The sequence below is a fragment of the Buceros rhinoceros genome, unplaced genomic scaffold, assembly GCF_000710305.1.
Source record: "Buceros rhinoceros silvestris isolate BGI_N320 unplaced genomic scaffold, ASM71030v1 scaffold8752, whole genome shotgun sequence".
Lineage (NCBI taxonomy): Eukaryota > Metazoa > Chordata > Aves > Bucerotiformes > Bucerotidae > Buceros > Buceros rhinoceros.
In genome coordinates this window covers 45,002-57,959 of record NW_010400905.1, presented here as the reverse complement: position 1 = coordinate 57,959, position 12,958 = coordinate 45,002, and the positions used below count along the sequence as shown (strand labels likewise).

General features: G+C 46.2%; 1 protein-coding gene across 1 annotated transcript in view; it reads right to left on the bottom strand.

The window, feature by feature from the left end:
- PAK7 (p21 protein (Cdc42/Rac)-activated kinase 7) overlaps window positions 1-12,637 on the bottom strand; it is a 42,770-nt gene extending 30,133 nt beyond the window's left edge. The window contains exons 1-2 of the mRNA XM_010132090.1: window positions 12,606-12,637; window positions 8,540-8,754 (exon numbers count right to left, since the gene is read on the bottom strand). Coding sequence (XP_010130392.1) covers window positions 8,540-8,743 — 204 coding nt within the window. The 5' untranslated portion in view covers window positions 8,744-8,754; window positions 12,606-12,637. The remainder of the gene's footprint in view (window positions 1-8,539; window positions 8,755-12,605) is intronic.
- Window positions 12,638-12,958: the final 321 nt, after the last annotated feature.

The following is a 12,958-nucleotide window of genomic DNA, read 5'->3' as shown; positions in this document are numbered from 1 at the left end:
AGGCCGCTGGGCACACTGCGGGCTCGTATTGAGCTGGCTATTGACCAACACACCCAGGTCATTTTCCACTGGGCAGCTTTCCAGCCTCTCTCCCCCAAGCCTGTATCACTGCAGGGGGTTGTTGCGACCCATGGGCAGGAAACAGCATTTGGTCTCGCTGAAACTCATGCAGCCGGCTTCGGACCTTTGATCCAGCCTGTCCAGATCCCTCTGTAGAGCTTCCTACTCTCAAGCAGAACGACACTCCCATCTAGCTTGGTGTGATCTGTGAACTTACTGAGGGTGCATCCCCTCCCCTCATCCACATCACTGATAAAGATATCAATCTCCCGGGGTGTTTTAGTCCATCAGCTTTCTCAGCTGAGCCAAGTGAGCTTGACTGAAGCTTAGTAAAACACAACCAGTCTTTCCATGTGTTTACCAGGGAAAGCATTTATTGCTTATGCTTTACTATTTATTTTCCATGCTTTGCTCTGGGGTATTACTGCCTCGGTACAGGAACCAGAAGGACCCTACTGCTACAGCAGCCACCCCAAAGCACCACTGTCTGCCCAAAATCCTGCTTCTGGCCTCAGAGATCTGATGGGTCAGTGCAGGGGAATTTCTGGAGGCAAAAGGCTTGGTTAAATAAATGGGAAGGGAACAACAACCATGTCAGCAGTGATGGAGCCAGAGATCTCCATGCAGCAAGCTGGGAGCGTGGCTCATTTATCAGAGCAGGCAAGTCAGCGAGAGGAGCTACTGGAACAGTTTCCTATAAATTTGTCTTCAGGGACTAACTTCCACGTTAAAAAAAGAACCTGATTAGAGTGTCCTTGCTCAGGATCTAATTCCTGGCTCGTTTCAGGTTATACAGTGCTACCTGCAGAGTATTCCCAGCCTGGTATTCCCAGACGAGCCCAGATTCCATTTCTGAAACGCTGACACTGAGAGTTTGACCCTTTTATGTGCGGACCTACAGGTTAACGTGTTTTTTGAGCTCTCAAGCAGGCTAGTCTGCCTCAGCAGATGTGGATCGTGAACTCTAAATTTACTTTCAATCTTTGCTTAGTGTATCGCAAAGTTCTGTTCATCCGCGAAAGCTCTTACTTGACAGAGCTAAAGGTTGCCCTTGCAAGCTTCTGCTAACACCAAATTACTTAAAACCACAATGCTGATGCAAACAACATTTAAAAAGATTCTTTTACTAATTGTATTGGAGCGAACTACTTTTACTCACCAAAGCCTCTAATGTATATTGTTGTCTACTATTGCTGCAGGCCCAGGTGAAGTAAATCCTTTCTCATGTGAACAGACCAGATCAGGTCAACTGCTGCACGAACGAAGCTTCCTCAGATGACAGCGGATTTCTGAACACCAACCTCAGATCTCCACCCTGCAGACAGCAAACTCCAACACTATTCTCAGCAAAAGGGACCACCTCTGAAAACCGCATTTCTGCAGGCTTTACTCTTGGGTCATCTCAGCACATTTGAAGGATAGAAGTAAGACAGAATGTCAAAAACTTGTTCTGCAACTTACAGTATTTACTCTGAGTGCTAGGATGAGGTTTTTACTTGCAACCTCAGTGTTTCTGAGGATGGCCTGGGATGGCCAGGTCCTTCTTGTAGAGATAGTCCTGCAGATAGACCCTCCAAACACACCTGGCTGAACCTGAGGGACAAATAACTTTTTAGAAACATTTTCTGATTCATTAGCTGAACTGAAAAACCAAGGAACATTTGTGTTTTGAGTCAATCTGAAATGATACTGATGCTGTTTTTTTCTTCTCCAAATGAGGCTCTAGAAAAACAATTTCAAGTCAGGCTGAATGAAGTGCTTCAATAGCATGAATCGCAATGGTATGGAAATGAAAGAGCTGCTGCTAAAGAGCCAATCGGGAACGCTGCTGTCCAGATAGCCAGAAACTCGGAACTATAAAGACGTATGGAAATGAAAGAGCTGCTGCTAAAGAGCTAGTCGGGAACGCTGCTGTGCAGATAGCCAGAAACTCAAAACTATAAAGAAGAACCAAGAATGCATGAGCTAAAAGCACTATGGGAAGAGATGTTTCCATAGGATAGACCAGACTATTCCAGTGGGAAAGTACCTACAACAATCATCTAGTCCAACTGCCTGGCCGGTTCAGGGCTGACCAAGTTAAAGGATGTTATTAAGGGCCCTGCTCAAATGCCTCTTCAACACCAACAGGCTTGGCTTCATTTGATGATGAATCTAGGTTGCCAGGATGACACTGTAGTAAAAAAATTCGTGTACTTTTGACAGAAATTAAGATGTATTAACTTCACTGAATGTATGTAGATATGGGTATGGAGAAGACCTGAGGGGGGCGCAAGGAAAGGAGAAATGAGTATTAATGGAGCAATAGCATTCCTCTCCCCTAACTTTTGTCCTCCACAAAGTTTTGTCCCCCAACAAAGTTTCCACCTCACCTGACCTCCCTGCCCAGGGTCCATTTGTGGAGAGGGACAGGCAGCTCCCACCACAGTGGTGCCAGAAGACAAGTCACTGTAAGAGCCCTGCTCTGGGCTGCTTCCTGGGCACCTCACATCCAAGGCTGCTTTGATCTTTGAAACATAAATGTTTAAATATTTTGACAGAAGAACCTGAAACAAACAATTTCTGATCTCCAAAATGTATCCTCTTCCAGCTGACTCACTTTACAGTGAAACTGCATTTTCCACAAAATGAACTAGTCATCTGAAAAATTTCTTCCTGTTCTTTTGTTTAGGCATTTCTCTCTTGTCAAACCCAATCTCACAGGCAGCAGCAATTTCCTTCAAAAGGACTTACATAAAACCCTATAATTTTCTGAAATCAGAAAATCAGAAATAAAACCAAAAGTTACCTCTGTACAATGTAGTACGTATGAGAAGATATTAACCTAGTGATACAAATCATAAAAAACTTCTGAGCTGTGTAATTCTTGCATTTATTTGTACCGTGGCTGATTTTTATTTGTACAGTCATAGTTTTCCTTCCAGATTATCCAAAATTGACAGCTTGGCTCTTCTCACACCAAGGAAATGTCGCAGTATGACACATCCATGGACACTAGGTGGCATATTTGTATTATATCTGAACAGTGGGGTACAGATGTTAACTGAAGTCATATTGCCACTTCAAAATCTGGTAAATCAAACAGCCCTCAAGAATGAAGAATCACCTCTTTGAAAGAAAAGCTTCTACTTAAATATGTTGCAGTAGTTTCTTCTGGCACCATATAGCGTCAAACTCATTCCTATTTAATGATCAAGATAAATTGGAAGTGGGGCTGCCTTACAGAACAATTGCACAACCACTTGTAAATGAAGATAAACAGAAGGACTGAGGCTGGAAGGGACCTCTGCAGGTCATCCAGTCCAACCTCCTGCTCAGAGCTGGGCTGATGTCAGTCTGGGCAGGCTACTCAGGGTTTTGTCCATCAAATTTTGCCCTCTCCAAAGGCTGAGATCCTGCAGCCCCTTCGGGTTGCTGTCCCACTGCTCAACCACGCTTGGTGGCAAAACATTTTCCTGTCACCCAGAATTTCCTAGGCTGCAAGTTGTTGGCCCCTGCCCTTTTTGAGACACTCCCTCCACCTTCTCTCCTCCCGCCTGACCATGTGGCACACCCAATGTGCAACTGCAAAGCATGTAATTAGGAAAAGTGAGTTATTAAGCATGAATTTTCATGATGCGGTTACAAGGAAAGCCCACGAGATGTCAGCAGCCTTCCAGGTCCCGTACTGGCAAAGGCAGTGCTGTGCATCCACTGCATCCTGGTAGGATGGGAGCCAGCCTTGAAGCAAGAACTTCACACTGGCCCGTCTACCGAAGTATCACGGGAGGAACAAGTAAAAAGAAAGAGCTATCAAGAAGGAGAGGTAAAAAATTGGGAGAGTGAGAAAGAGAGTCAGGACAACCACTGCTTTGTCCATCTGCCCCCAAGCAGCAGGCAAAGCCCTTGAGCAGCTCTTTATTTCTAAAGCCCCCTTTCCTGGTCAGGCATCTCCTCTGTGCAATTCCACAGGGGAAGAGAGGGATGGGTTTATCTAATGAAGGTTGAACGTTTCTGACCACTCAAGCGGTCAGGACAAGGGGGCCATCTCCTCTCTTTGAGGTCTTTGGCCACCCAGCACTGCTGTGCGTGGCTCTGCGCAAATGCTTGGTGTCCTCCACCTAAGCAAGGGAAGCATGTACATGTAGGAAAAAACTGACACCTTAAATGGGGCTTGGATTTCATTGCTGGAAACACCTTAAGAGGCCAAACAGGATAGGGAAGAGAGATACTTGCTTTTTCTTCTGTCAGCTTGCACAGTAAACAGAATCTCTGATATTTATGTCAGAGCTATTAAAAGGGCCACAACCAGTAACTCATTTCTGGTTATTTTTACCCTGTGTAGTAAAAAGGCTGAAGTATCACAGTAGAAGCTTAGAAAAGTTTTTAAAATTACAGTTAACTCGCAAGGATTGGGGTCAAGGTTTGAGCAGCAGAAGTGAGAAGAACTAAAACTAATATGACAAAACATATAGATTAGACCACTGAAACGTGAGGATGGAAGAGAGGGAAAAGCCAGAGACCCTGTGGAAGTCCACCACCACATCACCCTCAGGTTGGGTACCTTGAATTGCTTGACAGTGGGGATGGGGAGACTACCCAAAGCAAAGCAGTGGAGGGTTCTTGCATGTATCAGCACAGACATTTGAAGAATAACCCCAGTGCGGTGTTTTTGCAGAAAAAAATGGCTTTTTTTCCTCCAGGAACTGACAGAAGTAAGGAAGCTCAGCTGTTCGCTGCACTGGGAAACACGAGAAGGGATTTTAACAAGTCTTCAGTGCTGTCCCTGCTCCCACTGACAGCAGCAGACATTCAAGCGGCTTAACGGAGTATCTTTACAAAGCCAATGCTAAGCTCTTTTGGCAAAAATCCCCAAAATAAGGGTTCTGGCATTTTCCTAATATTTTGAGCAGAGCGGAGGAGCCATGAAGAATGAATTTTCCTGCCTAAGGACAATGTGTTTCCTTAGTTATTGATGTTGAAGCTTTCCAAAAATCAAAGGGCACCAACAAACTGAAGCTCCTATGTAGCGTAACGGTGATGAGAGGCCAAACGTACTGTGTGCTGAGGGCAAACACACAAGCTTGAGCTCCAGGCGCGCACGGGAGAACCACAAAGTACTGCAGCAAGAGGACTGAGAGGCCCGGCATCAGGATTTCAAGTACAGGAAGACACAGACAGTTCACAGTTTTCATGCAGGGATGCTTTCAGTGAAAAATTAGCCTTTTTGCAACCCTCCCTGTCTGCACACCCCAAACCTATCAAGATCACTGTCACTTTCTATTTTTTCATAAAATTTTCTGCTGCATTTTACTGACTCGTGGTACACACAATACTCTGCCAGTATCTGGGTCACCCACACTGAGAAGGGGAATCCCGTTATTGTCTCTCCTCATACTTGAAATGAATGAATTTGTACAGTCAGCTCAGGTTTGGATCCAAACGCTGATACAACCATGATGAGCCACCACCATCTGCGTGCAAAAGCACTGCAAGCCTTTCACCCAGCCAGCGCACAGGCAGGACTGTGACATCCCCCAGGATATTTGGGAGCGCAGGGCACTGCCTCTTCGTCATCGCTGCTGCCGCCTTTGAATATAGGTTGAGCAGTGAGAATATCTATCGTTTATTGGTTTTACCCAAAGGGATACACTGTGTACCACCAGACCCTATCTGCTTTGCGGCTGAGAAACAAGCAAACATCACTAACTGGGATAGCTGCAAAACCTATAGAAGTCAAGAAAAAGTCTTTCCTGTCCTCTGCTTCACCTTTGGGTGAGACCCAAAGCAAGCAAACACCAGCGCTGTCTCAAAACCAAGAAATCGTGCTCTGAAAGCCTGCCTCTATGATCTGTGCTGCTCTTCAGTCACGAAGGAGAACCTATTAGCAAGAAGACTTCTGCCTCACACCATACAGATAGTCAATACAGAAGTAATTAAATAGCAAATAAATTCAGGAGTGCAGAACAGTGGAGTCACAGAGCTGCTGGATGACCTGAAACCACGGTACGAACTAACTCTGGCCAAATGCCTCAGCCTGACTTAATACTGTGACTCAGGACACAATTACAAATCTTCTGCTACACCTCAGCGCATTCGCAAGCGCGTTAATTAAAACTATCAGCTGCTGGGTGGAAAACAGAGAAGTTGTAAACAATACTAAGATCTCGGAACCTTTGGTTCCTATCTTCACGAACTGCACACGTATTTTAAATCTTCACCTCCCTAATGAAATCCTCAATGCCTAAATGACCTTTTCACAGAACTAAAGCTGCTGGTGCATGTGCACACGTAAAAGTTCACCTGAATTAAATTAAATTAAATGCTGAACTACTTCAGCAACATTCAACAGCCTTAGTTTGAAGGCGGCCATAACTCAGCCTCTTTCCATAAGTTAAGTTACCACAAAACAAGGCATGTTAATTCTTAATGAATATACAGTAAAACGATGCAATAGCGTTAAAAGCAAATTCTCAGATGACAATCAATGCCTCTTTGCTGCTATTAAAACTACCCTGTTTTTTCCAGCGCTATTACAGAGGCCCATTTCAAGAGGCTGTAACTGAGCCTCAGATAGGGAAAGTAACTGGAGGGTGAAGGCACAACTTCTTGAACCCTTCACACTTAACACCATTTCTGCATCTAACTATACCTTCAGAGCGGCAGCGTGCAATGACCTGCAGTTTGGGTACCCTGCTTCCAAAGTCACATCTTCCATCTGTGCAGAAAACCCTTCCCGCGGTCCCTCCACAGATAGGCTTGTTTGCGCTCAGCCCCATGGCCGCTGCCGAGATGGGGACCAAGTTGCAGGCATCCTGTCCCTGGGCCACGCATCCTGGGAAGATCTCGTGGGATGCATTAAGGACTGCTGTGGCCCAAGTTTACAGTGGAAGAACAAGCTCGGCTGGGGAACTGCACCTTGCTCCCACCCCAGCCCTTTCCTGGCACAGGATGGTTTAGTTCTGAAGAGCATACCTGGTATATGCACGTAAACAGACCCCCAATATATAGACCTAGGTAGACCTCTGATATACAGACAGAAAAGCAAGAATTGACAATTCCTTGGAAACATCCGAAAATTATTTTCTCCAAAACGCAGCAATTACTCACTTGGGGCTTGATCCTTCATACCCTGCAGTGTGTATTGCTCTCACAGGACTCTGGACATGAACTTAACTGTGCCTACATCCATCACAGGCTGAGACCCAGAGTTATCTTGACTGTATGGTGCTGAGAAAGTGAAATAATTTTAAAAACTTTTTAAGCTTATGGATTTATGGCTCCAGAACTGCAGAAAAGAGATGGTACTGCTGCAAGATAGTAAATAGATGTTTCTTGTTGTTTTGAAACATCTTTAAGCATTCGTGTCAAAACACTCAGGGATATTTTGGTATTAAGAAGGGCTGTGGAACAAAGATGCTCTCCTCCCCTAGCAGGAAAAGGTTTGTCTACTTGTTTCCTTATTATTCTGGGCATCTATTATATAAGATATTTTATTAGAGCAAAAATCAAGGCTTTGGTTTTTATCCCCCTTGCCCTGTAGCAACACTCAGCAGTCCCGATCAGCATGTGATGAGTGTCCTTCAGGAGCAGGCAGTAAATGTAAATTTAGCAAAGAGCACTTATCAAATATAAATACAGGGTCTGTACTCTCAGGATTATCTGATTTTCTCTTGCTGCAGGAAAATCCACATGAAGATGAAATCCTAAATTTATTTTTCAGCTGCACAGCAGTGAGATGTATGTGGCTGGCAGAGCATAGGCTACCAGCAGCACACAGGTGTGATTTACCGGGATGTTAGGCTGTGCAACCCCAGAAACACTGCTATATCACAGCTGATTTTTCTACCTGAATCCTGAGCCTCTAAGGACAAGTACCCCAGAGCTGCAATGGTGCCCTGTCCAGCTCTGTTATACCCTCCAAGCCAAGTATTTTCCCCAGCTATCCAGTTTGAACCTCCCAAACCACAACCTGGGGCTGTTTCCCCTCATTTTACCACCCAGCGAGAAGCTCAACTACATCACCTGCATCACCCCCTCCAGGCAGTGGCGGGTGGCAATGAGATCCCTCCCTGAGCTCCTTGCCCGGCTGAACAAGCAATTTAATTTTTTTCCTTTGGTGTACTTTTTCCTCTCTCTCTTGCTCCGAACTGCCTTTGCCTAAAGCACTATTCTTCAATTAATTATCGAGGAGCTTTATGCTGCAGAAGAGCATCATTTTGGGCCTCCATCGGGACTTGTGGCTCTTTCTGCTGCAGCCCAGGAGCGTGAAGGCACGGTCCCTGCAAGACCCATGACTCACGCTCTTCAGGGACGTTGGTACAAGTTTTACACATAGAACACTTTTTCCTTGCAGCTCTACTATTAAATATTTGGATTGGCATCTCTCTCTGCACTTGCCGTGACGTGCCTCCCAGGACAGCCACTACCGGCATTACTTCGTTAAGGTTACATGCAATTAAGGTAGGTTAGGGAATTCAAAGGCAACTTTGCACAATACCTTCATAGGCGCCAGCTGGATGGGAGTGATGCATGAGGGATCCACCATAGGCTTCGGCCTGTTGGCCGTGTCCGCCAGCAAGCTGTGCCACTGCTGAGGTAGTCCCGTGAACTTCTGCTCCCGGTGGTCAAAGCCAGTGTGAACCCGATGCTCGAAGTTAGAGGGTCCAGAAATTTCAAGCCGTTTCTTCTTCTTGCCGAACATGGTGGAAAAATCTGGAGAAGTCACAGGGAAATAGAAAAGGAAAGATCTTTATGCTTTGCTGCAACTTATAGCCATTGCTTCTACTGTATGGATAATTTAATAGATGTTATTAGCCAAATACCTACATGAACCTTATTCCACACAGACGATCTTTGCAAGGAAACACTTACCTGACCTCCTCTCGCAGGATCTGAGACTTCAAGAAATTAAGCCAGTCTCTAATCTCTGTGTGCTCACAATACATTATGAAACAAGGAAACGCCTCTATTCCCAGGAGAGAAAGCCCCAGGTCCTTCTTTCCACTCCTCTCTCTGCTGATCTGCTCGTGCTGCAAGGCGCATCCCATTAAAACTCACAGCCCTGAGCTCTCCCAGCTGCAGCAGTGTATGGGTTTGCTCGGAGGACAGCACATGGTGTAAGAGGGGAGCTGTGCCCCGAGATGACGAGAGCAAATGCACACACAGCTTTGCATCTTAAATCTACACACCAGATCTTGGAGAAAAGGCAGCCCATCCCAGATAGAGCCTGGCCCTGCAATGTTCATATGCAGATCTCGCCCAGCAGCACTGGAAGAGAAATTTATTCCTGTGCCATTTCAGCGATGCAAATAGATGTAGAGCTCAGATCTAACTCCAAACTGCTCCAAGTGCCTTTCACCTGCATTCAGAAAAGGTCCTGCTTAGAAACAACATCAGGTATCAGCTGCCATAATCATCCTGTTTACATGGCATGATTTCTCCTTTGAGAAAGAATGATCTGCTGTGAGAGTGCCACACACCCACAGCCCCTGGGTTTATGCCCAGGTGGGTGCAGCTCGCTGTCTCCCGACCAGCAGACTTGGGTGGGATTCATTACAGCGACAGCCCGACTCCTTTTAAGGTCCAGGAGGAAGGATCAGCTCCTTTGGTCTTTGTGCGGGTGGTGTGGAGAAGAGAGGAATCCCTCTGATGCTGTGCAAGCAAGGAGGGTGTGGGACAAACTGTGACCTTCCCAGCTTGCGCATTGCTGGAGAGACCTGGATTGACCTGGCAGCCCAGTAAAGCACTTACTCCACAGAAAGTGAGCTTTTTGGTCAACGGTTAGTTGTTATTTTCTGTCAAGAGTGGGTTTCTTTGTCTTCCGCCCCTCTGCTTTGCTCCTCCAGAGGAGCCTGGAGAAGGCAGCAGGAGGGTTTGCAGGGCACGCAGGGAGCAGATAGCTTGGTCAAAAGAGGTTTCAGAGACAAAGTGGAAGGAGGGATGGACTGCAAACTGAAAGGGATGAAAGCATTTGCTTACTGTACTGAAATAGCCAACCCTTGGCTTTCATGGCTCCCACCTTACAAAGTGGAGCCCAATGATTATTTTGAAGCAAGTTCAGAAGTGACTTTCTGAAGGACTCCAGAAACCTACTGAATAAGGCAAGGAGAAATTCTTGGTCCCAGGAAAACAGAGGTCTTGTTCCTTTTCCATGAAATACTGTCCTGTGCTGGAAAAGTCTTCTGCCTGCTTTCTGCTGTCTCAAAATAGTCCTTCACCTTGATCTCATGGCCATTTGAAGCAGGACTTGGTATGCCCTTGAGCAGCATCTGGCTGAAACAGCAACTGGGCAAGGAGGTCGGCAGCTCTCTAAAACCTCCTGTATCGCAGGAGAGACTCGGCTCTAAAAGTGCTGCCCAGACTTTATGATTCAGGAGGTGGAGAGAAGCAGCTCAGGAAAGAAAATACAGCCGCGTTGCTGCTGCTGCAAAAAAAAGATGGGATGATAAATCAGGTATTTATGCCACTCTCATTCCCTTTAACTAGTTTATTTAAAGATCAGGTCCATTACCTGAAAATTGATTGCTGGCTGCTTTGTAACTCCCCCCTGTGTATCTGAGGGTGATTACGTCTCCCTTGTGCATATTTTCTTTAGACAGAACAGACAGAACTAGTCTCATCTACTACACCTCCCTCTGGCTTTCTCTCCTTCTCTGAACTCCCTCCAAACCTCCTGCCCTTCTGACAGTCTCTCTCCGTCCCTGTTATCTTGGCTATCTTCCTCACCTTCCTCTCCTGAAACCTCTTAGGATCACCTTGATCGCCCTTTTTCCACTTCCAGCATCATGATCTTTTTATTTTTCTTTCTGGTGGCGTGTCGGGTACCTTGGGGTACTTGCAGGAGTGCTTTCAGCCTAACCCAAAGCCACCATGTTCAAAGACTACTTTCAAGGCCCAAACAGAAGCAGCTGGCAGATCAGGTAGTAGCTCATGTTCACTGCTCCTCCATGGGGCTCTGCAAATCGCAGCCGGCTGCAGATCGATGGCACTGGATTGATTCCATTCACCCTCTGGGATGTGAATCTATGAGACCTATTGGAGTCACATTTTAAACCATCAGCTTTAGACATGTACTTCTTCATTGGATCAATGCCAGTACTTGCACGGTTTCCCGCTGGACCTGCATCCTAATGCAGCTGTTGGATGCTTAGAGTCCTCCAGAGCTCCAAACAACATCAGATAAATAAAAGCACATCAGCTGGCATACTGCATATTGCCTTTTTAAAAATATACACCAGGTTCATTCAGCGAGACATTACTCTTTTGTTTTTAAATTGCTCTTTGATATATTGCACTCACATTTTAATACCACTGTAGCTAGAAGCAAATGTGAAATTTGGCCCAGTGGGACCATTACTTTCTCGGGAGAATATTTTAGTCTAAAACCTGCAGCCAAGGCCACGTGTTTGCACAGGGATGGTGTCCGAGGTCTGGGCAGTAGGACTTGCACCCTCTCTTTTGACTGCAGCTCATGCTTAGATCAGCTTAAATCGACTGTGAAGCTATAGCATAAGAGACAGGGATACTGGCACCTCGCACAGCAAGGGACGGATTCAGCCACGCTGAAGTGCTATGTATCTCAGTGGCCAGAGAACAAGTCCCCTGGGGCCATGCCTGTGAAAGGTGACCAGGAAACCTGGCTTACGGTAGCCTCAGCCCTGTGGGAGTGGGGCAGGAGCCCTCCCAGGCCATGCTGCCTCCCCACCAGCTCTGCAAACAGTGCTTGGAGCTACCAAAAGGAGCAGAGTCTCCACCAGCTCTTAAGAGTATGTGCACCGTTGCTTTGCTTCATAGCCAGCATCACCTCTCCATTTACTGCAAAGCAAAGCTGACCTCTCCTTACAGTGGTCCATCTAAATGACTGTAATTAATATACACAGCAATCTCAAGGAAAACCCATTTCCCCTGATTTCTCCCCAAGAATGGGAATGATGCTACTTGTTTTCCATATCTGTCTGAGGATGTGGGTCTGGGGCAGCCAAGCCTGTGAAACTCTTGCTCCTGGCCTATAAAAGCCCTGTTCAGTCCCCACTAACATGCTTGGTCCTCAGGTCTCAAAAAAGGAGAGGTGATTTATTTTTTGCCATGGCTTTACTGATATAAGCAAAAAAATAAAGCATTTATTCATTTAATCAGGTGAGGAAGCAGACAACAACCTGAACAAACAAATAAATGAGAAAGCTCTCCAAGGCTTATCAAATTCTTTTAGGAAGAAGTGGTACCTGAGTGCTTTGAAGAGAAAGGATGGACCTTTCCAGGATTCTGGATCATGTGTGTGCAACATATATGTTACAAAACCTCTATCAAGAGCACAACATGTATGAACTTAGAAGTTCATCCAGGCCCCCATCCATTCTCTGCCATGCAAACCAGCAATCCGCTCTCAGTTGTTAAGAAACTCTAATTTCCTAATGGGATTAGTTCGGAAAACATCCCACGGACAACAGGGCAATCACCTGCGTTTAGCAGAGGCAAAGGGAGGGAAGTGGCTGCGGGGCAGGGGCAGCTCTGCAGAGCTGCCTGTGCATCATCCACACCCGATCCCCTCACGGCAGAGCGCTCACCCTTAACTTAACTCTTCTTGACAGCCTGCAATGCACTCCTGATTGTGCCAGGGATCGCAGCAAGTGCCATTTCTCCATCCAGTTCCTCAGGCGCTTACCCCCCCAGAACAAAAGGAAACGAGAAGTACTGTAGTCACAATTTGTTGCTATTTTTGTAGGGATGAGCACAACCAGGATGTCTGTCCTGTACTTGCATGTGCTTTGCCAAGGAACAACTCTGATTTCCACTCCAGAGACATGGTACAAGGTGATACTCAACGTGAGGGGGCTGGGAGAGCCTGTCCTAAGAGCAGCTACTACTGACGGCAGTGGGAGTCAGGAGATAGGACTGTGTTCCGCTCAGGGGCTCCTCC